This window comes from Cynocephalus volans, chromosome 8 (assembly GCF_027409185.1).
Source record: "Cynocephalus volans isolate mCynVol1 chromosome 8, mCynVol1.pri, whole genome shotgun sequence".
NCBI classification, from domain to species: Eukaryota; Metazoa; Chordata; class Mammalia; order Dermoptera; family Cynocephalidae; genus Cynocephalus; species Cynocephalus volans.
In genome coordinates this window covers 65235496-65260970 of record NC_084467.1, presented here as the reverse complement: position 1 = coordinate 65260970, position 25475 = coordinate 65235496, and the positions used below count along the sequence as shown (strand labels likewise).

Below are 25475 nucleotides of genomic sequence, written 5' to 3'. Positions count from 1 at the left end.
TAAATTCATTGTTAAATGAATGAAAGTGAAGGGGTAACATAAGAGTGATTTGCTCCTACAGTGGATGTCATTGTAAAGATTTTATCAGATCCTCATAACAATACTGCTAAGTGGGTCTCATTATTATTACTCTCATTTGGAAAATTAGGATACTGAAATTCAGAAAGTTCTTGTTAAGGTTCAATTGACTAGCAAATGGCAAAGATAGCACATGCCAGCCCCAAATCCTGTGCTCTTTGGGCTGCACACTAATAGAATCTCAGTGAAATTGATTTTTCATATTTACATATTTAACCCAGGCTTGAAAGTCTTGAACATAGCTGGTAAAAGGTATCATTTAAAAAAACAAAACAAACAAACAAAAACCCACAAATAAAAGTGTGGGTCTGTGTGTGTTTCTGTGCCAAAATGAAATGCATCTATGTTAGATGTGTAAGCAATTTAGACAGCTCCAAACCAGGGGGACATACTTGTTAGACTGTAACAGAGTTTTGTACTTGTTTTTATCATGATGTGCTTATGGTAATCATTTGATTCTCAACTCTGGAAGACATTTCTTATAACTGAATTTAAATTCCATGTTTAGAGATGATGTGATAATATCACATCATCTTTATTTATGACTAACCAAAAAGACTTAGGAGAAACACTGGAAGTTTTCTAAAGTGTCAAAACAGATGAAACAGAGACTTCAAAAGAAAACCAAATGCTTTGTTGTTGTATGTTACTTTCTCTGCCTCTTGGGTTCTAGGGAAGTTGTTCAGGACACTTGGGTACAGACCTTTTCTTTGAAATTTCCACTAAAAAGCAAGAACGATTGATTTTTGATGCCACCTTCTGGCTGCTACGAAAACTTCAGCATATAAAGGTTGTGTTAAAACAACTTTGAACATTGTCTGATGCAGCACCAATACCAAATTAGACAGACTGAAATACCCATCCCACCTGTATGAGGTTCAGGCAAGGAGACAGGAAAGATTAAGAGGACAAAGATTTTCCATTTAAGTTTTGTGCGTAATTTGGCATCTAAGTGAAGCAATACCAACTTTGTCTTCAATTCACTGAAGAACCTTTGACAAAATGGCAAGAGTGTTCAACAAGTCTGTTTGATTGAACGTACTACAAGCTCAGATCTAGTACTTGGTTTAATTTTTAAAATTGTATCAAAATAATATATGCATGTGAAAGCAAATCAAACAGCAATGAAAAGCTTATAATAAAAGCAGTTGTTTCCCATCCTAGGACTTTGCACCCACAATTTCATTTCACAGAGACAGTCTCTTTTCTCTCTGGTTTAAATTCTTCTAGCAGGTTTTTACATAACTTTAAATAATATGCTTATTATTTTATTTTGTGCTTATTAATTTTAGATGGAATCCATTGACAGTCTGCAGTGAAAAATGAAGACTTAATTCATTTACATTATCTCTTTTCTGACCCCCTTCCTTTCCTGTTTGATAGTTAAATTACTACCTTTAGATTTCCTTATGGTTAGTTTAGTGACTTTAAATAGTATGCTAGCACCTCTACTTCTTATTCCTTTAACTTTTGTCAGTGTACTGACTCCTGTTTAAGTGAGAGGATAAATGACTTCTCTATTCTTGGTATTTTGAAATCTCATGATTTAATGTAGATCTTTTAAAAAAAATTAGTTTTATTTTATCCTCAGTGGGTCTTTTAATTCTGAAGAACTATGTCTGACTCTCATCAGTTCTGGAAATTTTTCTATGTCTTTGTTGTTTTCATTTCTTCCATTTTATAGGTTCTCTTTTTGGAACTATTGGTCATACCCTGGACTTCCTGGATTAGCCTCAATGCCTCTTCCCCCCACCCCCTTATATTTTTCATCTCTGGCTTTTTATTCTGTATTTTAGATTTTCTCAATTTCTTTTCCAGCACTTCTTTTAATGTTCTTTTAAATTTTGGCTATCATATGTTTAATCTCCATAAGCCCTTTCTTGTTTTCCATTTATTCCTTCACAATAACATTTTGTTTCTTGTGGATGATCTGCTTGGATTACTATAAATGTATTGGAGGGTTTTGAAAGGCCTCTCGTATGCCCTGAATTATTTTAATTTCATTCAGCATCAGTTTTTGTTTGTTTATCTTAGTCTTTCTCATTTGTGTTCTGATTCCTCTTATATGTCTGATCCTAATTGATTATCCATTCTTACTAGAGAAAGAAGGACTGGGTTGTTTGTGTAGCTTTGCTTCGCTGCTCTTTTACTAGTTTTCCAGGGAGGCCTCTGCGTTGTGAGGGGTGATGGGGCTGTACTGGCTGTCCGATTTCACTACAGCATGAACTGCTGGCGAGCCCGAGGTCAGCCACTGGCTTTCAAAATTCTATAATATGAAGGGTTGTGGGTGAAGGTACCAAATCCCACAAAAGTCTTTGCTCCCCAGAAGGTTCATCCAACAAAAAAGGTTTCTGTCTTTGCCTGTTTTTCCTGGAATTTTAAGTGTAGGGGTACAGGAGAAGTACAGGTGCTGATTTGCACTGGAGATCTGTATGTAAACCTTCAACGAATCTCCCTGTTTTGGGTCACATTTCTCACTCTCAACTCTGAGTCCAGCACGTTTCATGATTTCTAACAGGCAAATCCTGTCCCGCCCTCTCTACAGCCCTGTACGGTACGTTCAACATTCGACACACTTCCATATGCATTCCATCTTCCAGAAATTGTTGACCTCTCTCGTGCAATTGTGAGCAAAGCCCATCCTCCACATTTTTAGCTAGTTTGGTAAGGTATATTCCTTTTCTTTGTGCTTTTATTTTATTTCAGTAGGTCTCAGGAAAGATGAGAGATGGGCTCAGGTGCTCAGTACATCATCTTGAACTAGCAGTTTGCCGTTGCTTCCTTTTTCTATTTCTTGGTGGGAATACAATTTAAGTTAAATAGTGAGTTACTTCCTCAGTCCTACAGACTTGCTCAGCTGCAGCCTTCACCATCTACTTTGTACCTAAGGAGTCTGAGGTCCCCTAAAATTTCAGAATATTGGAGAGGCTGTAGTTAAATGATTGTAGATTTATGCTGAAAGACTAAGAAGGGTTCTAAGACTTCGAAGAAACTTATTTTGGAATTGGTCTCATTCATTCCACAGCATTTGATAAGTGACTAGAATGGTCCAAGTACGAGGCTAAGTGCTGAGTAAGGTATAAACCCTACCCTTGAGCATAACATAATCTGGTGAATAACTTGAGTTTATGTAGCATTTTGCAGTCTCTAAATAAATTTTACCTGTGGTGGACTTAACACTTACTGATTTACCACTCAGTTTTAACTACTCCTAAGGGACCCCAACGATCCATGACATGTAATAATTTATTCATTTTCCTGGGTACAAATTTGAATCACATGCACCGTGAAACTGTGTGGATGATGTAGTTGCGTGGGTGATGAAAGAGCCAAGCTGACACTTGTGGATCTTGAAGTAGCCTTGTGCATATTATGTATGAATTTATAACCAGCTTCCTGAGCCATTTTAACTCGATGGGATACACACATGAATGGGCTTATTTTTTTCTTATCTTTTTTCTTATTTAAGAATGCTCTTTCAGGTCTCTGTTTTAGCTTTGACATCTTAGGCAGATTACATAGCTTTCCAGACACTTTCCATTGTTAAAAAGTTCAGTAGTGTCCGATTTAAAGTTTCAGTCTCGTTCCTTCCAGTCCGCCAGCTCAGGTTTGACTCTGCGGAGGAACGTGGAGTGAGGAGGGAGCCTGGTCTGCTGTTTCCCTTCTCCTCTCTCCCCTTCTGGTTCTAGCTCTTTCATCATATTGTGAGGGATGGAAGGAGAGGGAAAGGGATGAGTGTCTGCTCCTTTCCTGGCCACTGCCATAATCCCATATGGTTGTTGTTACTGTGGCTAAGAGATAACTGACTAACCATCAACACCCTCCTTGGGGTAAGCATCCAAAGGCTGGCTCTTAAATGGGGAACAGGTGGAAATTTTCTGGGAGTCCTCACTGAATAGTTCTTTGATGTGAGAGATCAGTTTCCCCTCCTCCAAACCCCTTCAGCTCCATCCCTGGTGGTTCACCTTCATGGTCTCTTATTGTCAGGGGGGCCTGAGTGCTTGACCCCACATCCTACCACGACAGGCTGCTTCACCGCTGCCTTCTTCTGCTCCATTGACTTTTTTTTTTTTCAACTCTCTTGTGGTCTCTGTGGGTCTCATTTCTCCCTGCTCAAGTGGGCACAGAGGGCGGACTAGCTGGTGTGCCGTGTAAGAGGCGTTCAATTAAAAACTGAGGTGCTGCTTTGTACTTTCAGTCTCTATGAGAGATTCTCTTAGAGTCCTCGATCATTTGGAATTGGAAGGAGACAATCCACCCTTTCCTCCTGGGGAAGAAAGTCCTTGTAACTGGGATCATTGTATCCTGCCAACTCTAGTCTCTCCAATCCACCTCTCTCCCTCCACCTTCTGCTTATGTGAACAGGGGCAGGAACAGGGTAGAAGGGACGGGAAGATCTAGCCCCAGTTTCTTGTGGAGGACTTTCTTTATCCTTAGATTTTTATCCTACTTACTGATTCTGAGTCAGTAGGAAAAGTATTACTGAACAACTCATATACACTATGCTATGTACATAGTCGCATTAATTAATTGGGGAGTGGACAAGATACTGGGAAACATTCTTCTTGAATGTTTAGGGCTGTGTTTCTTAAGATGTGGAATCCACTAGGGAGCTTAGGGGAAAAGATGCTAATTTCTGTGTCCCATGTCCAGAGATTTAGGCTCTCAAGAACTGAGGAGTCAGGAATCAGAATTTTCAATAATTACTTCAGTTGTTACTTATACATACGAAAATTGGTCAACCACTTGTCTTGAGTCCACTACACATTCCCCTAGATACTCCCAACACCACTGTGAAGTAAGCAGGGCTGGTATTCATTTGACTGATGAGAAAATCGGAATTCGAAAGGGAACCCTGGCTTCCCAAATGGCAGAGGAATATTCCACTCGAAGTTAGTGATAATAAATATCGACCGGTCCCACTACTTTGCCACTGACTATAATTTTTAGTAGAAAGAAAATATCACTCAATTTGTTTATCTTTTTTAGATTACCAAAGTAATACATATTTATTTTAAGAAATCCATAAAAGCACAAAAATTTAACCAAGCAAATGTAATCCCAACATTTAGATATGATTTGTTTCTGCATATATGTTACACCTGTTTTTACAAAATTAAAATGAAATCATATTTTAATATTCTTTAGTAACCTACTTCCTAAAATTAATGTATTGTGAATTTCTACAAAAGAAATTTCTACAAAAGAACATTAAACATGTTCTTCAACATCATTTTCAATGGCAATGTAATCTTCCGCTTCATGAATGTACAATTCTGTATTTAACCATCTGTTGATGAACAATTTGATTGTTTCTTTTTTTTTTTTTTTACTATTACAAAAAGATGCTTCAAATGTTGGGCAGGTTAAAGGGGATTTGGGGAATATTTTGTAGCTGTCTAGAGAAAATGAAGCCAAATTTTAAAGGTCATTTATTAAAAGTGGTTAGGGTCTGATATGATATGGAACATTTCTAAGGTCACTAAAAAGATTATTTTCTGTTCTTTTCTCTCAACAGGAACAAGACCATTTTGTTTTACTTTAACCTGCTGAGCTGTACCAGCCCATCTGTGTTGATAAACTTACAATGTCCTACCACACAGGTAAGGCACAAGGTGCCTAGCTGGTGGTGTTAGCAGTTCTGAACACTGTTGGATGAAAGTATTCAGAAATTCCATTTGAACTCTCTGTGTGCATGGTTAACTATGAATTTATAGCAGGTTGGAAGATGTAAGTACGAGCTCACGTTTGCTCATATACAGTCAAAACCAAGCAGAGGTTGGTTGCATTTTAGAATCACTAAAGAACCTTGGTTGATTATCTTGTCTAACCACCTACTTTTATAAATAAATAGCTGCAGCCCATAGAAGTGGCGATACTTTTCTCAAGATCAGCATTGTATCAGGAAGAGTAAAGCTAGCTACTGTAACTAATAAGCCCCAGTTTTTCAGTGACAACACAATAACCGTACAGCAGTACAAGTATTTGTGGTCAGTGGGATACTCTCCTCCATGCTCCTTCCACTGGCTGGCTCTGCTGTCCCTTGTCTGCATCGTCCTCTTCTGCATCCAACTACCAGGAGACAGTGAGGATGAATAAAGCACCATACGCTCTTTAGTGCCTTAGATGCGAAGTGTCACACATTGCAATTCTACTCGTATGCCATAGGCACAAACTAGTTATGTATATATATATAGTCACACCTAGATGCAAGGAAGAAGAAACTGAGCAATATCGCTGTGAGCTGAGCAGCCTCTGCCATATCATGGAAGAAGTGGAACAAGAGGCACAAACCTCAGTGGACACTTAGATGTGTCTTCCGTAGTCTACCCCTCTGGCCTTTAGCACCCTTCTTGTTCCCAAAGGAGAGCAGAGTCCCACGCACTTCTACTGTCTTTAACTCAAAGTCCAATATCTACCTATTCCTGATGTTCTCTCCATCGGGTCTTAACACTGAGTGCACAATGGAGAACAAGGATAGGAATATTGGAATACAAACTCCCATTCAGAAAGGGAGGAAGAATAAGTACACAGCAGTCTCTGGTGCATGGCAATAGAGAACAGTTTTTATTTTGACCTGTGTTGTGTTCTCTGAGAGGAACTCCCTGACCCATTGCATGCTATGGTCTTTTGCTCAGCCCCCTGGGAGGTCCTTTTCTGTCCATTAGCCTCCAGAGGACACCATTGCTTAGCCTTGGAAAGTATGCCCGCTGGAGCGCCATATAGCGTTAAAGCTCCTGCTGTGCAAGTTTAGTACCTCAAAGATTATTTTAACAGTCAAAGGCTTTTTTAGGTTAGAGCATGATTTTTTTCACATTATAATTACCTCAAAAACTTAGTAGGCTTCTGACTTCTTACTCCTTCTTGGTTCCATGTGTCAGTAACCACACCCAGAGATACTCTCTAGAACTAGTTTGTAAATCTTTATTTCTTTGCTTTTTCATCTCCCTCAAAGACTTTTAAAATCTTATTTCTGCTGAGACTAAAGCCCACTAGGGATGTTGATATCTTAGTTCTGTGACTACCTCTACCTACTCCCCCAAGGTTAAATCCTTGACCTAGTCAGTACTGATAATTACCACCATTTGTAATCTTAATTCCAAGCATCCCATTCTCTGATCATCTCAATCCCTCTAACATTCCAACTCCAATAATTCTTCTACCTCTCTGGGACCTACAAACCACAGATCCTAACCTGTTCAAAGTGTCCCTCAGTTCCCGCATGTTTTCATCTTCCTCCTTACCTGACTTAAATTCCATGGTCCTTCATTAAAATCACTCCCTTGTATGCGCTCTCAATTTCTTTGTCTCCTCTTACTTAACTGTACTTCCCTGGAAAAACCTCATCCCTGGCTAACTGCAGCCCTCTGCCTACTCCATGCCTAAATCCAGGCAGCTCAGTGTTCTTGGAGAAGAACACGCAAAAGTCCTTTAAATTCAGGACCTAACCTCAAGTGGGACCTTAGTGCTGTCTCACACTTGCTAGCCTGCTCTCCTAGAAAACAATTTCACACCTTTTCATCTCACCTCAGACCTCCAAGACCTCCTCCCCAATCTTCGTGTTAGCCTCTGACTTTGTTTTGTATTTCATTGAAAAAGTACAAGCATTCAGAAGATGACTTTTTTTTTTTTAATTTATTTTTTTAAATTTTTTAATTTTTTATTTTTGTCGTTTTTTCGTGACCGGCACTCAGCCAGTGAGTGCACCAGTCAGTCCTATATAGGATCCGAACCCGCGGCGGGAGCGTCGCCGCGCTGCCAGCGCAGCACTCTACCAAGTGCGCCACGGGCTCGGCCCCAGAAGATGACTTTTAAAAGCTCCTGCTGTGATATCCACATGCCTATCTGTCTTTATCCACGTTCATGTGTCCATTCCGCTTTCCCTCCTCTTTCTGTGGGTGAACTATCTGTGCTTCTCAGGCCACCCCATCCATTTGTGCATTAGGTCTCATCTTCTCCCACACATGTAAGCACATCATTGTAGAAATTTCCTGTTTTTTATTTTATCATTTTCCCCTCTCTACTAAATCATCCCCATCAATATGAAAACATGCTGTATTTCTTCTGTTTTAAAAATTTCTCTTCTTGATCCCATGTCCCCCTTCAGATACTGCAAAATTTCTGAAAAAATCTGAAGGGGGACATGGGATCAAGAAGAGAATTGTTTAAGATGTTAGAAATACAGCATGTTTGCATGTTGATCTCACCTACCCTCACAGGTTCAGCACTATCTATGTGCTGCCCTCCCTCATTTATATCTCCAAATAAGTCTGCTCCCTGAACTCCAGACCTTTATATCCAACCAACTAAGTAATGTCTCTACAGAGGTGTTTAGCTGGCAACTCAAATTTAACGTGTCCAAAATGGAATTCCTAATCTTTGACTTCGTTCCTAAAATTGTTCCTAACCCCCAACAGTCTTCCCTATTTCACTAAATTTCAGCTCCAAATACCACCGAATCATCCTTGATTCCTCACTTTCATACTCATGTTTGAGCTGTCAGCTAATTCCTTTGGTCTTCCTTCAAACTATACCCTGGACCAAACTGCTTCTCGCCACTTCGTCCCTCGTTCAAGGAATCATCATCTCTTTTCTACATTAGTTCAATGATCTCCTGACTGGTCTTTCTGCCTCTGTCCTCTCCCCACTTCCTTTTGCAGTATCTTTTCCATCCAGAAGCCAACGTGATTCTGTTAAATATATGCTGTTAAATATAATTCTATTAAATATGTCTCTTTGCTTAAATGCTCAATAGCTCATATTAAAAGCCAAAGTTCCATCAATGGCCTACAAAATCCTTCACTGTCTGGCCAGCTCTCTGACCATGTCTTATATTACTCTCCCATTCTCCTGGCATTCAGGTCACACTATCCATCTGTTGTTCTTCAAAGGATCCAGGAAATCTCCTGCCTCAGAGTCTTAGACTTTGCTCTTTTGCTCTGCCTTGAGTACTCTTCCTCCAGATGCCTGGGTAGCTTGATCACTAGTCTCCTTCAAGTCTCCCTCAATTGTTACTTTCTTGGCGAGGCCTTCCTTGACTATCTGTTTAAAATTGGGATCCCATCCATCCATCCTTCACTCTCTAGCCTCCTTTCTAACCTTATTTTTCTCTATAGCATTTATTACCACTGTATAACAAACATTTTACTTATTTATTATTTCTTACATGTCTCCCCCTACTAGAAGGCACACTGCTTGAGGACAAGGATTTTTATCTGTTTTGTTCACTACTGTGTCCTCAGTGCTTGGAACAGGCTCAGTGTAGGTGATCAACAAATATTTATTGAATAAATCAGTCAATCCATGAGGGAATGAATACCTTCCTACTCCCAGTTCAGAAATTTTCCCATCATTCTATACAAATCCATTATTCCTATGATAAAACAAAAAACCTTATACATTATGCTTTTATGTTATGTTTCATAAATGATTTGCCACATCATCCTTTCTTCATAGCAAATGTAGTGTTTAAACTTTTAACGTAACTCACTCTCCCAGCCACCAAATCCTAATTTGTATTAGAGTATTAAATCCATCTGAATTGAAGATGTAAAATAGCAATACAGATCTATATTCAAAGTGCCCTTTGCGATGCAAAGAATCAGAACTGAGTCAGAATATATTTTAGCTGCCTCAAATGCAGACTTGCATTTAATCTGCCAGGCAGTGGTGTATCTATGATTCAAACCATATTTTTATGCATTATGTTTTTGTTAAATGCCAGCATGGTCCAGAAATGTGTCACAAGCATTTAAAGGACAGACTATGACCAATTAGGATACCCACCTCAATGTTACCTTTATTTTTGGCTGATTATATGTTGGTTGCTACTAATCAGAACCCTATTTGAAGTGAACAGATTTGTCTGATAGAGGGAGAGAGTAAGGACAGTTGCTATATTGTTTTTCAACAGCTCATTTGTGTCTTAGATGAAATTTGATGTGATTCTCTTTAGCAAACCACTTTTTCCCATTTTAATTACTTTCTTTTATGTGGTGCATACACAGCATTTTTACATGTGTAGAATACATTGTTTGCATGTGTATTTATAGATGCAGAAATCATCATGGTCCCCAATCAGTAGTTTCTACCATTATTTAAAGCCTGTTAAAGCATTAGTGCTTTCAGTATTCACTTTTATAAATCCGCTTAAATGTATCCAGTAGGGGAATTTGGTCAGTTGTCTTTCAATCACATGAATAAGTTGTCATAGTCTAAATATCTGTGAAGGATCTCCTAGTAATGGTTTATTCAGCTTAGATCCAATCAGAGTGAACTTTTGACATTTGCATTGATAATAACCTTAACCTTCTTCCAAAAAATGTGGCATTTTAGATGCTGTGAATGTCCCTAAATAGTTCTTTGGCTTTTTTAGAAAGACACCTGAGACCTCCAATATTTCCTCTAGAGGTTTATGAGTGTATATATGTGATTGTGTGTGTGCATGCATGTGTGTGGATAGGAGACTGAGAAAGAGAAAATACATGTGGACGTGTGAATGTGGAGATGGGCCATTTACCTTGGCCAAACTTCTGGAAGGAATTGAACTGCGCTGCTACAAGATAAGGTTAACTGTAAGATTTAAGGCATCCATTTAGGTATCTTCCTACTGAGGTAGCTGTGGGGTCAACATCAAATGCCCCGTATACAGCAGGAACATGACCCAAAAGATGGAAAAGACCTATCAGCTCAGCAGCAGTGTGTTTATCTAACTGCCAAGTGGGGTTGAGCTAGAGGTTGGCCAGTGAGAATAATTACCAAGGTAAAGTAGGGAGAGGGAGCAAGTCAGGGCCGAGAAGGATTTTACAATGAAGAACTGAAGGTGATGAGAGATTTTCAAGGGTTGGCTGCAGCTAACATGGCTTAGTGTGACCTTTTCTTGTTTTTTTTTTTTATCATAAACAAAAACAAAACCAATAGCATACGTCTTCCTTGATTCTGCCTTTTCTCTGCAGAGTTACTAATTGGATTTCAGTCACTCTGCGGTCACTCTGTGGAGTAGCACAGTGATCTGACTTGGCACTGATAGGCCCCCAAAGTTCATTAATGTAAAATAATTGCATAGATGACCTCTCTGCTCACATCTGATCGGTGTTGGTCAAAGACTTTAATAATGATTGATGTGGCAAATAGTCCTACTGTTCATTTCTTATGGTGATAAAACCCTAATTATGTTTTGAGAATTGTTGTTGAGAATCCACTGACACTTATAATTATTAGTGGCATAAGTTATCAATATTTAGAGCATTTTAAATCAGCATTTTATTCATGTATAGGAAAGGAAGCAAGATTCTCACCTGGAATATGCATACACTACACAGGCAAAATCATTCTTGAATTTTACTCTTATCTACTAATTCAGAAAATTGTAAGAAAACATTTTATTAAAAGTCCATCATTGTCCTGTTGTAGTAGTTATGACTGCATAGAACCGCATACACATGCAGGCACACACAAATGAGCGAATGTAAAACCGGTGAATCTGAATAAGGTTAGTGGACTGTAACAATACCAATTTCTGGGTTGTAATGTCATGTTATAGGTATGCAAGTTATTTCCACTGGGGAAAACTGGGTGGGAGGTATGTGGAATCTCTCTGTTATTTCTCACAACTACATGTGGATCTATATTTATCTCAAAATCAAAAGTGAAAAATAAGTCCATCACTTTATAGAATCTTACTGTTTTAACACATCAACACCAAAGACCAAGAAATGGAGATATTAGTAAATAGTACATGAAATATCATTTTTTGTAATATGATTAGACAATTGATTTAAGTTTCTTAGACAGAAAATAGTGCTTTGAGCTTTACTGTGGTGGATAATTTAGAAGTCTAACCTTATGGATACTTCCTTGGTTTGTTCAACTCAATTCACTTCCCATCACTATATTCCTTTTCTTCACAGATCTGTGTCTCCAAGTGCCCAGAAAAATTTTTAACCTATTTGGAAATGCAACTTTTATACCCAGAAAACAAAAGCTACTGGGAATACTACAGTCAGTTCTGCAAGCCCAATGCTAAGCCTGCAAAGGTATGTGTGTTTAAGCTTAAAATTAGAGAAGAATTTAGCTTTTTTTCAATCTCAAGTGTAACAGGAGCACTGGAGTGGAAAAGCTCTCACATCTTCTAGGAAATGATTACCAGTAGCACCATTCCATTAAAACACAAATACAAATATACACTCACAAGCACACACACCATCTATAGCAGATGATTTTGTAGACTTGAGGTGTAGAAAGACTGTACAGTCTGGTAAGTTGGTTTCAAATATTCCCTGACACCAAGAAATAATGTACTTGGATGGATTTTTTACTGTCAAGAGCTAGGAGTTAACGTCATTTTCAGTCACCATTTCATTGTTGTGGTGATGAAGCCCCATGGCTACTTAGTAACGAGTAGAATTTTACAGTTCGATAACTATTCATTTAAAAACGAAAAAACTATTCATTTAAAAATCCCAAACACCTACCTAGGTTTGAGATTTATAAGGGAATTCTAAGGCCTCATTATGTTAAATAATATTAATGTCTTCTAAGTTAGAGAAGATGCTCTTTTTCGAGAAAAAAATTGAAGGAGTAGAGACTCAGGATGTGGCTAAAACAAAGATACATACCTTCAACGGTGAGTGTTGGTTTCAGAGGGTCTGGTTTTATTATTATTGATTCAACTGAATTACAGTTAGGAAGGACATTTAAGAGTGTTTGTCAAAAGGTGTGTGTGTGTCATAATCTTACAATTATTATTATTAGGGGAAGTAATTTGAAATAATGAGATTATTATGGAGTTAAAACTTTTAAGCACAAATTCTTATATTGAGAGTGAAGGTAGTCATCATATAGCCTTTGAAATGTTAACATATTCTTTCTTTCATTTTAGTCTCTTGCACAACTCTTACTGGACGATGATTGTCCAACAGCGATTTTTCCAAGCAAATCTTGTAAGTGGTAATTATTTTACCTTAGAAACAAAGAATCTACCAATAATTTATTTAATTAGGTCCCTTTATTTCACAGTTGATGAAACTGAGGCCAAGTATGGTCTCATGACTGGCCCAAGGCCCCGCAGTTAATTAGAAGGAAAGTCAAAGGTACAGCCCTTCTCCTGACTCAGCCAGGGATATTTCCACTGGAGCTCTGGAATTTTCTGGGTTTAGCTACATGAACACATAAGAAAAGATTGGAAATTGATTTTTAAAAGCCCAGTCAGATTGATTTTTTGGTGCTCTACAGCACACAGTCAGAACTCGTACACACCCACTCCTGAATTCAGCCAAAAAGTTTGTCCAGAAATTGCCTGGGGAGTATGGGCACTATACTTGTATTTGTAATGTGAAATTTGAAGTATTTATATGTCTCTGAATGAATCAATATTTTTTCTCTTTAAAATTGTAAACTCTAAAGTGATACTCTGTTTAGAAGAAAATAAACTAATCATTTATTTTCCTTTAGAATCCTAACCACAGAGAAAACACTTTACATAAAAATATCCACCAGAATGTGTATTCAAAACAACCAAAAAAATAAATAAATAGAAAGGGAACACTCTGATATCCAAGGTCAAGAGAATGCTTAAGTAAATTATGATGTACTCATTAAATGAAATATTTTAGAATTATAAAATGTAAGTATTATAAAAACATATACATGCATATGATATAATGTTTAATAAAATGCAAACTGTTATATGCATTATATTGACAAGCAGATGTAAATTAAAATACTCCCCCCCCCCCAAAAAAAACCCAAAAAACTATTCAAAGAAAAAAATTGAAAAGAAATATTCCAAAATATTAAGTGGTTGTTTTGGGGGTGGCAAAACTGTAGGCATTTCCTCCCTTCCTTCTTATTTTTTCTATCTCCACATTTTTCTACAATGAGTATATATTTCTTTTCAAATGGAAGAAAGGCAATAGTCATCAGTTTGAGTAGAAATTCAAGTACCATTGAAGTAGCTACCACCAGATCCATGTCTTCAATGCCCCCATCACTCTTCTCTGGGTCATTAAAGACCCTGAAACAAAGAAGTTGGTCCTGCAAACAGCAGCACTTACCAGGAAGCCCTGGGCAACCAGTGTCTGTAACCAAGAAGTGTTACAAATTTTTGTCCAAAAAAAGGTAAAAAAAAAAAAAAAAAAAAAAGGCTACTAAAGATATAATAGGTATAAAAGTATGACATCATCCCTGCCCATGCAAGTACAATTTGGTTAAATTACACAATATAAAATGTACATTGGAGATATAGAAATGAATAAGCATAGTTCCTCACAGTCTAGTAAGGAAGACATTAAGGTAAACTTACCATCAACTTGTATTCCTCCTAATTGGGGATGAACTATAGTACTCGGTGGAATAGTATGCAGCTAAAAAAGTTCACTCCTTAAAGAGTTTATATAAGAAACTAATATTAAGAGAAAGAAACAAGGAAAAACACTGCATATTCTGCATATTTTGACTCTAAAAAAAAAAAAAAAAGAACTTTTTTGTAGAAGAAAGACTGGAAGACTGGAAGGAAATTCACCAAAATGTGAATATACTTCACTGTTGGTGGTGGTAGGACTATGTATAGTTTAGTATCTTCTTTCATATTTTCTCTACTTTTCAAATATGTAGTGAGCATATTTAGTGATGGAAGCTAGCAGATGGGATGAGGTTGCCCAGAAATAAAATGTGGAACAAGGTCAGGAGACCCTCTAGGTAGGAGCACTCATAGTTAAGGGATGGAAAGGGGGAAAGTGCACAGAAAGTCAGAAGGGAGGGCAGGATAGAATCTGGGCATGTAGGCCAAGGGAAGAGAGTTTCAAGAAGGCAGGGGATGTCTACCATGTAAAAGGCTCAGAAAAGTTAAGTAGTGTGCTGGGTAATGGGTTCAAACATGATGAAAACTAAAAAATATCGAGATTTTGGTAATTAGGAGGTCATGGGGATCACTGGGAGGACAATTTTTGTGTAGTGGTGGGGGTAGAAATCTAGTGATTGAGAGGGAGTAGAAGCAGCTGGTAGAGGCTACTATGTCAAATTTACCATAGAAGGGGAGGGAAGAACAGGAGAAAGATGATACTAGAGGAATAAGCCTTATTATAAGTGCTTATTACAGAAGCTGGAGATGGGAAGTTGAGTTCATTTTAAGCTAGAAAAGGTTTTATAAAAACATATTGCTTCTTTTCCTGGATCAACTGCTTTAATATTTTCAGTTTTAAGCTTCATATGAACCCATGCAAATCAGTGCTGCTTCTTATTAAAAAAAGCATAAAAATGATCTATTTCTTATTTTCCTTTCCTCTTCATTTGAAAGAGAACTGTTAGGGCTGGCTGGTTAGCTCAGTTGGTTAGAGAATGGTGTTATAATACTGAGGTCAGGGTTCAGATCCCCATACTGGCCAGCCACCAAACGCCCCCCCCCCAAAAAAAAGGAAAAATAGGGGCTTGAAAATATTTTTAGTAATAGACTTGTAAAACAGGCAACAATTCTATTTAATCAAAATGAAAACATAGAAGATTGAACAGTGATTTAACTCTTCTTAGAAATTATACTAGTCTACAAAATGTGGGTCTCTTTTGATAGCTTCAGAATTTCCATTTCCAGCCCATCCAAAAAACATGTAAATGAAAAGCTAGAAGAGAGACAAATTATTAAGAATTCACAAACAAAAATTCAGTTGTCTTAGTAGCATAATGCTTAAGCTGGTTCTTATCTCCCAAGGAATTACTCACTAATCTCCAATTGTCAAGGTTTTACTCAAGGAGTATCTAAGATTTTTTTAAATAACAAAACTAAATTCATTTAGTCATACAAGCAAATGTGGGCTTTTTATTAAAATGTGTTTACCGTGACTGATATGTATCAGTGTTACTCTTTGAAAACTTATGCTGTGCATCTTATTTGTGACATGATAAATACATCATGTGTAAAATAATCAACAAGTTTAGAATGTAGGTTCAGATTGCAATTGTATTTGGTTTCTATTTCAGTCTTAGAACCATCAGAAAATCTTCAGATCATCCAGTATCTGTAATGGCTGATTAGCTATCTTACTGAGCAATTTACATGCGTAGGAACAATTTGATTATAAATGACAGAAAGCTTAAGAAAGGGAGGACATCGTGAAAGAAGTAGAAAAGTGACTACCGTGATTTTAATTTATTTTTACAGTTCTCCAGAGATGTCTCCCTGACTTCTCTACTAGAAATGGCTCTTTAACAGTAGGAAGGAAGATGCTGTTTGCAGATGGAAATGGAAAGACAAGAAATGTTATAGAACTCAGGGAGGCTTCAAAGTATGTTTGTTTACATTTCTACTTTCAGTTTTGATGCATCCTGTTATTGTACCCACGACTAAAGTTCGCATTAGGTTAAGGGTTATAGGAAAAGAATTATGTACTGTTATGAAATATACATATCACTGGGGGACTTGATATATGTTCATTAAGAAAAGCATGTAAAGAAGGAGAAACCAGAATGAATTAGAAAGAAAAATGATGTTTTTCAAAATGATTAAAGGTTTCTTTATCAACAGGTATAGAAATGTGACATAAGGAATTGTATTGGTGCCATATCAAATTTCTGTGTACCAAGTTTAATGCAGTAAATTTATAGTTTCCCTTGGATGTACACACATGGTGCTTCACGACACTGGGAAATATATTTCCCTGGGTGCACACACACATGTAAACGTGCACAAACATAAACACACACAGAGTATCACTGCATAGCTCAGTTGTTGAATTAAAAATGAAAAATAAAGATATCCTAAGACTGTATTTCTCTTCCTTGGAAAACTTAGTAGAACATGTAGTATAGTGTGGTTCTTGCATATTTAGAATATAACAGCAACATGGATAAATTTTAGAAATTTTGTGAAAGAAATTACAAAATAATTATACAAATATGATTCTAATAATAAAAAATTCAAAAACAAGCAGAACTAAATTAAATCACCCTGTGATGCATATATAAGTGGTAAAACAATAAAGAAAACATAGGAGATTATTATCACAAAAGTTAGGATAGTGGTACTTTAGGGAAGACAGGGATATTGCAACTGGGGCACATGGGGAAGGGGCTGACCGTGTTGTAGTTATATGCGTGTGTTCACTTTGATAGTTCATCAAACTGGACACTATGATTTGTGCACTTTCTGGTATGTGGCCATCATGTCTTACTGCTGCAATGCCGTCAGAGGATTAGAAAGGGGAGTTAAAGATGATGTTCATTCTTGACTCTATGGATTTTATGAGTTAAAAGCTGATCTTATCATTTAAATTCATTTCTTCCAGTGAGTTTTCTGCAATATTGAGAGCATGTTGCATGCACACACTGGAAATAGATCTGTTCATTATTGTAGAAAACCATGTTCTCTCTGTGTGCAGCTACAGCCACCTTTGCAGGTTTGCTGAAGTGACAATTCCTGTACTGTTGTGGGCAGGAAGAGAGTCACTACTGATACATGGTTTCTAAAAATATGTTTTAAATAGCAGCTTGCCAAATCCCTTTTATTGTAGCAAAAACATTTCTGTTTACTGGTAGTCAAAAATAATTGATTTTTTCCCCTTCTTTGAATTCAGTGTTATCAATAAAATCCTTGATGCAAGGACAATTGGAATGAAAGTGTTTGAAGACTATGCAACAACTTGGTATTGGATTCTCATGTAAGTGAAAACACATGTTTCTTCTTCAGCCCCATTCTGATTGTATCTTTCAGAACTCTTTCTGCAAATTCCCTGTTCTTATTTAGGAATAAAATGTTGACTTAGATCTCAGTTCCTGCCATTTTCTTTTTCAGATAGGGTGAGGAGAGGCAAAGATATTTGGAAATATACCTAGAATTAGCAGAAATTATAAGAATGTAAATTTTAATATTATTAATTAAATTACTAATAAAAGTACTCTTATAAACATATACTTCAAGGCACGTGGGTCAGCATCTGGAGTACTTCTGTATCAGTAGTACATTCGTGCTTCTTATCACGTTATAGTGGATACGGTATTATTTCTGTTTTTTGGTTGTTGTTTTTTTTTTTTTTTTTTTCTAATTTGTCCTTCCCCTGACTTCCAAAGAATCATTCTTATTTTTATTAATATGTCCCTTTCGCAAAATGATTGTTATCTTCATCACCAAAGGTCACTGTAGTTATGGGAGGCTGAAAAAATATATGAAGGAGGAGGAGATTTAAAATTTTCAGACTTAAGATTTGCATTCCTGGAGACTTAAGGAAATGTAGTCACTTTACTGCAGTGGGTAAATGTGTTTGACCTATCTAAGTCTGTCATTACTCTCTGGCTCTTATGTCACTTTCTAATGCTTTAAAGCTTCTGTTGTTCCCTAGAGATCAAAGAGTAAATTTTAAACTTCTTCAGATACTTCCAAGGCCCTTTGCACCTTGGCCCAGCTTAGTTTCTCAGATTCATCTCCACCCATGTTTCTTGATTAACCTTAAATTCTAAACACATCAAGTAACATGCCCCTCCCTCGACTGCCAAATCCCATGTCTTTGCACATTCTGTTCCCTTTCCTGGCATATCCTCTGAGTCCTGGGCAACTTCACCTCATCCTTTACTGTCAGCTTTAGTGTCATTTATGAAACCTTTCTTATCTTCCTCAGACATAATTACTTCCCCTTCTGTGTTCCTCATACGTGTTATGCGTGTATGAGTGCATTTGTGTGTGTGTATACATACCTATGCATACACATACATACTTATCTTTAGACAGCACCTACTATTCTGTATTTTATCTACCTGACTTTTTCCCTCTGATAAGCTATAAACTCTTTACTATGAGTAACTATGTCTAATTCATCTTTATTTTCTTAACTCCTAGTATGGTTTTTGGAACACAGTAGATGCATAGAAAATGTGGGTTCAAGGTACAGTTATATAGACACAAGGGGAGCAAGATAGACATATTTAACTATACAGTGCTTAATAAAGTTGAAATTGTACTGTGTGTAAAATGCTAGTGAGTAGTTTTTAGAGCTGTACAACTAGATTATTTATGAGATTTTAGTCGTTTCAATGCTTGTCTTAAACAATTACAGTATTTTCAGTGTGTTAGGATATAGCTCGAGAGCAGAGATTGTAGTTTATGCAGTCTATACTAGTAGTTAATTGTTTCCCCTATTGCCAGATCTAAATGTCATTAAGTAATTTCCATGTTTCTTCTTCATCTGGCTTTTCCACTCTTACCTGAACAAGTGTACATTATGATAGACTCTCCTGCTTACCTCACCCCTGACACACACACTGGAAACTTCTCCACCCAGGCACCACTCACACAACTAGAACATCAACACCTTCCTTTATTTTCAACTCTTCTGCTTTCATCTATTTTATAAAATAAAGCTAAAGTACTGATATTCTAGGACTTAGTTTATTCAGTTAGAATTTTTTATACAAAAATTTAAAACATACAGAATAAACAGCTTTATTTCTTTTTTCCCCCTTGACCTCTTTGAATATTTTCTTTGGACTCTGCCATAGAGTAACCCTTCAGCCTTACTGAATATTTAAGCATTAAAATACCTGTGCTTTTAATAGGGAATGGCTTTTGGAGTTAAAAGCGTAGGCTCTGCAAGACTATGTCCCGAAAACAGACTTCTATACCATGCTGTCACTTATCCAGTGACAGTAATCATTAAGATTTCTTAAAAAGATAACACTTGAGATAATAAACTCAATAAATGCACCAGGCTCTGTCTTTTGCTATGTTTGGAAACTTACAGATAGCACCAGAGGTGTCAGTTCTTAACAGAAGACTCAGCCAAGTTTCCAGTCTTAATGAGTTCTCTTTGGGAAATTATATTAGTAGACTCCAATACAACCTTATCCCAAATATATGGGGGGAAAAGAAACTTCTCTAGTAGCTGTAGAAAGAAATTAAAGCAGATGGAAAATAGTCATGCTACTGATTGCTTGATAAAGTCACATGGCCCAGGAGACAAAGAAGCCTTGCCATTAATCCAAATAATGGCCCATAGATCACTGGGGACCTAAAATAGAAGTCTGGTGATGTCAGGGATCACAAACTACTAGAGTTAATTCGACCACAGTGACAGTGACTACAAAATCATGGGTACAAGGTGTGGCCAGTTATTTTCCTTGTCTTTCTGCCCTGACTATCCACTTACTTCTAGACAGCCATATTACAGAAGGTTTCTATTAGTCACCACGTAGATAGAACAGTACAATTCATCATAAATATATTTTACAAAATTTATCATCTACCTACTTAGGTATGAAGGAAAAAAAAATAGGACATGGCAACTATGGCAGATAGATCAAAATTGTAGGTTAGAGGAACTGTATTTTTCCTTGAACAATGATTGATACTGGACTTCACTTTACCTGGGCACACAAAGATGACTGGTTTATAAAATCCCTGATGGTCCTACTCGTTCATATGAAAGTCTGAATAAAAACCATCATTTATACTTTTTAACATTACATGTAGTTCCATAGCCAGGTAAAATAAAATAATCTGAGAATCACTTTGAATAGAAAAAGTGTTGCCCTGATGTTCTTATTGTGTTATGTTTAGCCCACTTGACCCCTGTGTTTGTTGTGGATTTTTTTTTCTCTAGTGGCCTGAGCATTGCCATGTTCCTTAGTTGGACAGTTTTGATACTCCTGAGGTTCATAGCTGGATGCCTTTTCTGGATCTTCGTGTTTGGTGTGATTGGAATTACAGGATATGGTAAGTGTCACTCCTATTTGATTAAATACTGGAATGATCTTTTTCTTTTCAGTTGCCATTATCAATTATCAGAAAGTATTTACTTCCAGTGGAATTAATTATTCTTTGTCCCTAAAAAAACCTTAAATTGTAAAAAATTGTTTAATTTTGCATATGTTGTCTCTGTAATTTTTTTCTTCTTTATCTTGAAAAATAGTGCTGTCAGAATGTTCTGCTACTCTCCCTACCAGCCTTTTGTCTCATGCTTCATGGGTATTAAGAAGGAGGTAAAAAGGATCCCTTTTAGAATTATAAAAAATATTTCAGACAACATCTTTTATTCCTTTAAGTTTTCCATCTGATCAAAGACCAGGTCTGCACACTTACGGAAGTGGGATCTATTTTAAGCATTTTAAATCTAGGTACTGTCTATCATCCCTTTTAGTAATTGGTACTCTATGAGAAACATCGCTCTCAAGAGGCAAGTATTCTGAATTACACTCACTGGATAGAGAGTTACTTTATTTCAGGGTTAAAATCAAACCACTCACTCAGTCTCCCCAAAGCAGTATTCATACATGTCAGGTGCACTGTGAACACTAAATGAAGGAATTAGTGTCTCCCATGGAACAGTATGCCACTCATGGCAGCTTATTCTGTCTCCTAAAAAATGTATGGGCCAATATAGGAATGCTTGAGAAGTTTCTGTTCAAAAGAATGATTTCCCCTACAATGCCCTTTGGATTGCCAACAGTTTTATAGTAGTAGACACCAAAAGTAACAATCTTTTATTTCTGTCACTCAAAGAAGAGCTTTAAACATATTAGGATAAGAATGTTAAATCCCTAAGTTCTATACTTAGCTTGACTTCTAATCCAGCTCCATAACATATAACTGGGTAACTTTGGAAGTTTCTTAATGATTATAAGACCCAATTTCCTTATCTATGACATTAGCACTATAATGGTATTCCCATCTTAGAAGATTGTAAGGATTAAATGAGACAATAAATTTAAAGCTCTTAGATCAGTGCCTGGAGCCCAGTAAACATTTAATTGATATGCACTGGATTGTTGTTATTATTTTCCTCATTAGGTTCAATGAGTTTCTAGTAAACTGTTCAGGTTTCCTCAGGTATTCTTTATCTGTGCCTGCTGTGTAGTTGCTCATTAATCCCACCCGGGCTTCTTCCTGTGCTGGGGTAACAGATCGGATGTGGGTCAGTCTGGTGGAGGAACACAAGAACTGCCGTCCCCTAATCAGAAACTCCAAGAAAAGATTTTTGTTTAAAAGTGTTGTTTTTGTGTTCCTTCTTGGAGCTAAAAACCCCTGCCCTTTGCCACTTGAGAGTGTGGGCATGTGATTCAATCACTCTTTTACTATCAACAAGAAGGGCAGGGCTGTAAAGTCTTGCTACTGACTTCACTGACGTCTTACATAGCAAGAAATATCTGATATTGGCTATGATGCAACTTTGACAATGGCAAAAGGGAGAAAGATGGTCAATATATAAAAAGTATTGTTAAAACAACCAATTTCAGCTCCCCATTGACTTCCTACGTAGTTCTAATCCAGAAATTAATGATGTGGCAAGTAAGCTAGAAGCTGTTTTTGGGGTGAGGAAATGTTCAATCAGGTTGGGAAGTGTCAGTAAAGAAGACTGCATGTAACTGACCTCTGCTACTATCTTGGACAACTGACTTTCTACAAATCATTGCAAGCCAAATAGGAGTTTTCAAAATTTAAAAAAAAAATAGCTGTTAAATTAAAAATTAAGTTAAATAGGAAAAGAGAGAATTAATGAACTGAAATATGAATCTAAAGTAATTACCCCCAATACAGCAGAATGTGACAAGAGGACAAAAATATGATTGTATAGTTAAAAGAACTACAAGAATAAATAAATAAGCCAATAAATAATAAATTGATATTGGATATAAATCTCTGTTAGGGGAAGATTTCAACACATCTTTCTACTGAACAAGCATACCATAATGTATTTAACAAGTCCCTACTGATAGACATTAAGGTTGTTGATAGTCAAAATGACATTTAAAGCCAGATGTTGCCATCAGTCATCCAAATACTGAAAACACATATCAAATACAGTAGCACATTTAGACTATTAGATCCCAATAAAATATTTACTGTATAAATATGAATCTTGCCTTTGCAGAAATAACTGTGCTGATCAGTTTTATGTAGATATGTGTGATGAATATATAGCTTCTATTTCAGAAAATAACATTTTACATTAGCTTGTTTTTCTTTCTTTTTCAAGGAATATGGCACTGTTACCAGGAATATACAAATCTTCAGGAACACCCAAATTCTACATTAACTATATATGACGTTGGGATTCAGATTAATTTAAGCATGTACTTTCGACTGAAACAAACATGGTTTGCACTTAGTGAGTGGATTCTAAAAACTGGTTTTGTTAAAATTGTAATAATGAGAAATTTTTTTTTGTCTAAAGGAAAGCTTGGGTTAGTGTAACCTGTTAAATACATTTATCACTAATGTCATTAAAGGTAATAAATATATTTATAATCCTACCAGCTATAGTAAATGGAAAAGTCATTGGGAAGAATTTATTATATAATCTAAGAAAACACTACTTTACGATTTTAAGCTATTTATTTGCCTTCAATTTAAAAATGGTTTGGTTGTGGATGTTTATAGACATTAACCTGGTATCTAAGAAAGACGTTTAAAAAGAAACAAATGCTTGATTGTTCAAACTTGTTTTTAAAAAGGTAAAAGGAAAAGGAAAAAGAAGAAACAATTTTTTATAACAAGACTCTTAAACATATAATTTACATTTTTGAAGTGTTTATTCAAATTATTGAATTAGTTAAGGGTAATATTAACAAAATTTTTAAAGCATGATTTCAGAGATGGTTTTAATCTTATATTTTTAGAATGGTCTTATGATAGTATTCTTGCACTTCATGTTCTTTAATTAAGATTTTAAAAATAATCTCTAATTACATGTTGCTTTTAAAAAAAATTATCTCCACATTGTCAAAGTTAGAGAGGTAGGCAAGACATGTTCAAGGAAGTCTGGTAAGGAGCTCAGAAACAATCTCAGAAGGGGGCAATATCTTGGTGGGCATCACGATTCCAGGCGTGGGTCCCGTCTCAATAAATATGAAAACTTGATTTTGCCACCCATTCAAGAATCCTCAGGCTTTGAACGAGAGGCTTACATATCACTGGAGTGTCATTTGATTTGTTTACACCATTAGGATACTCTCACTGTGACCAGAATGCAGACATATCCCATCTAGGACACTAATTTCCTGGGATTAAAACAAATGTGGAGTAAGATTACCAATAAGTAGCTTTTTTTAGCAAAGGGGCTTTGATAGACTTGAGAGATGTTTTCTCTAGGCTGATACCAACCTTGATAACCTAGTTCTGCAGCACCAAAGTCCCAACTAGATTCCTTTTGTCTACCAAATTCAGTTTTTCTCTTTTCCTTGGATCAAAATGACAAATTCTTATTCTTTGGCTTCCCATTTCTTGCCTCTTGTGCAGACTAGTTCCCTTTACTCACCTTATTTTTTTCAAATATGTTGCAGAAGAATTGTTTCATTTACAGCTTTTTCTAATATGAAAATCAGGCATCTTGGGAATTGCATCCTCATTTTTCCTGAATTTGAGTGATTCCACATGTCCTCAGCAATCCACTTACTGTTAGCTACCATTTCTAAAGGTGATGAATTTCACCCATTGTGTATCAAACCTCTAGTTTTACTCTTGGAAGGATCGTATTACAGGTTCTGTGGTCATACCCTGCTGTCTCTTAAGACCCTTCCACACACAAAAAATCATGAAGCTCATCAGACTCTGCCATTGGAAAAGTTTAGATGTACTTTTAGAAAAAAACAGAGCTTTTAAAAAATTTTTCAAGTCCAAAAATGCCAGTCTCTCCTCACATGAGCCTCACCTTTCATAACTCACTCATCAGACATTATTTGCTCTTGTGGACAAAATTCTAGGCACCAGAGACAAGGGCATATATGTGAAAATATACTCATTGACAGAAACACTGAAAATAGGCAGTTATAAATATAAAAATTATAATTTTATGAATCCTAGATTGTGTTAGGAGGTGGTTCTAGTGCCATGTTGTTAACTAACTTCATGACCTTGGGTACCACTTCCTTACCCCCATGTCTCAATTTCCTCCTCTGTTTAAGTTACAGACTTATACTAACTGCTCTATAGGGTATCAAATATGTTTCTATTATTCATGCTTATTCAAACAAAAGGAGTATATAGTATATAAATTCAAAAGACAGTTAAATCTTTTTAATGCAACCATTTTAAATATGTAATTTTGTAAAGGTAGATGTTTAATATACAATAATCTTTAACAATGCAATTTCAGAATAGAAAATGATTCTGCAATATTTCATTTTCTTAGGATTTTCCAAAGAAGATAACTATTTTAGCATAATATGGCTATACTCCACAATTTTGGACTCAAATTATTGCTTTAAGAGAATAAAATGTGCATAAAACTTAAATACATAGTTTAACTAAAAGAAAATGTAGAAGCAAGATGATATATTACTAAGATCCTTCCATGCCTCTGGCTTAACTGATTTCTGCTTACTTGGAAATGTTAACTGATATGTCATATAATATCAGAATCTTAGTGTTATAACAATAGAATGAAATAATGAGCTCCCCATTGCTGTAAGTGTCTGAGCAT

General features: G+C 36.4%; 1 protein-coding gene across 1 annotated transcript in view; it reads left to right on the top strand.

Moving 5' to 3' along the window:
- SLC44A5 (solute carrier family 44 member 5) overlaps positions 1-25475 on the top strand; it is a 90253-nt gene that overhangs the window by 49791 nt on the left and 14987 nt on the right. Inside the window, exons 4-10 of the mRNA XM_063105775.1 lie at positions 5597-5681; positions 11988-12113; positions 12959-13019; positions 16232-16355; positions 17643-17726; positions 20658-20770; positions 23031-23162. Of these exons, the coding sequence (XP_062961845.1) occupies positions 5597-5681; positions 11988-12113; positions 12959-13019; positions 16232-16355; positions 17643-17726; positions 20658-20770; positions 23031-23162 (725 nt within the window). The remainder of the gene's footprint in view (positions 1-5596; positions 5682-11987; positions 12114-12958; positions 13020-16231; positions 16356-17642; positions 17727-20657; positions 20771-23030; positions 23163-25475) is intronic.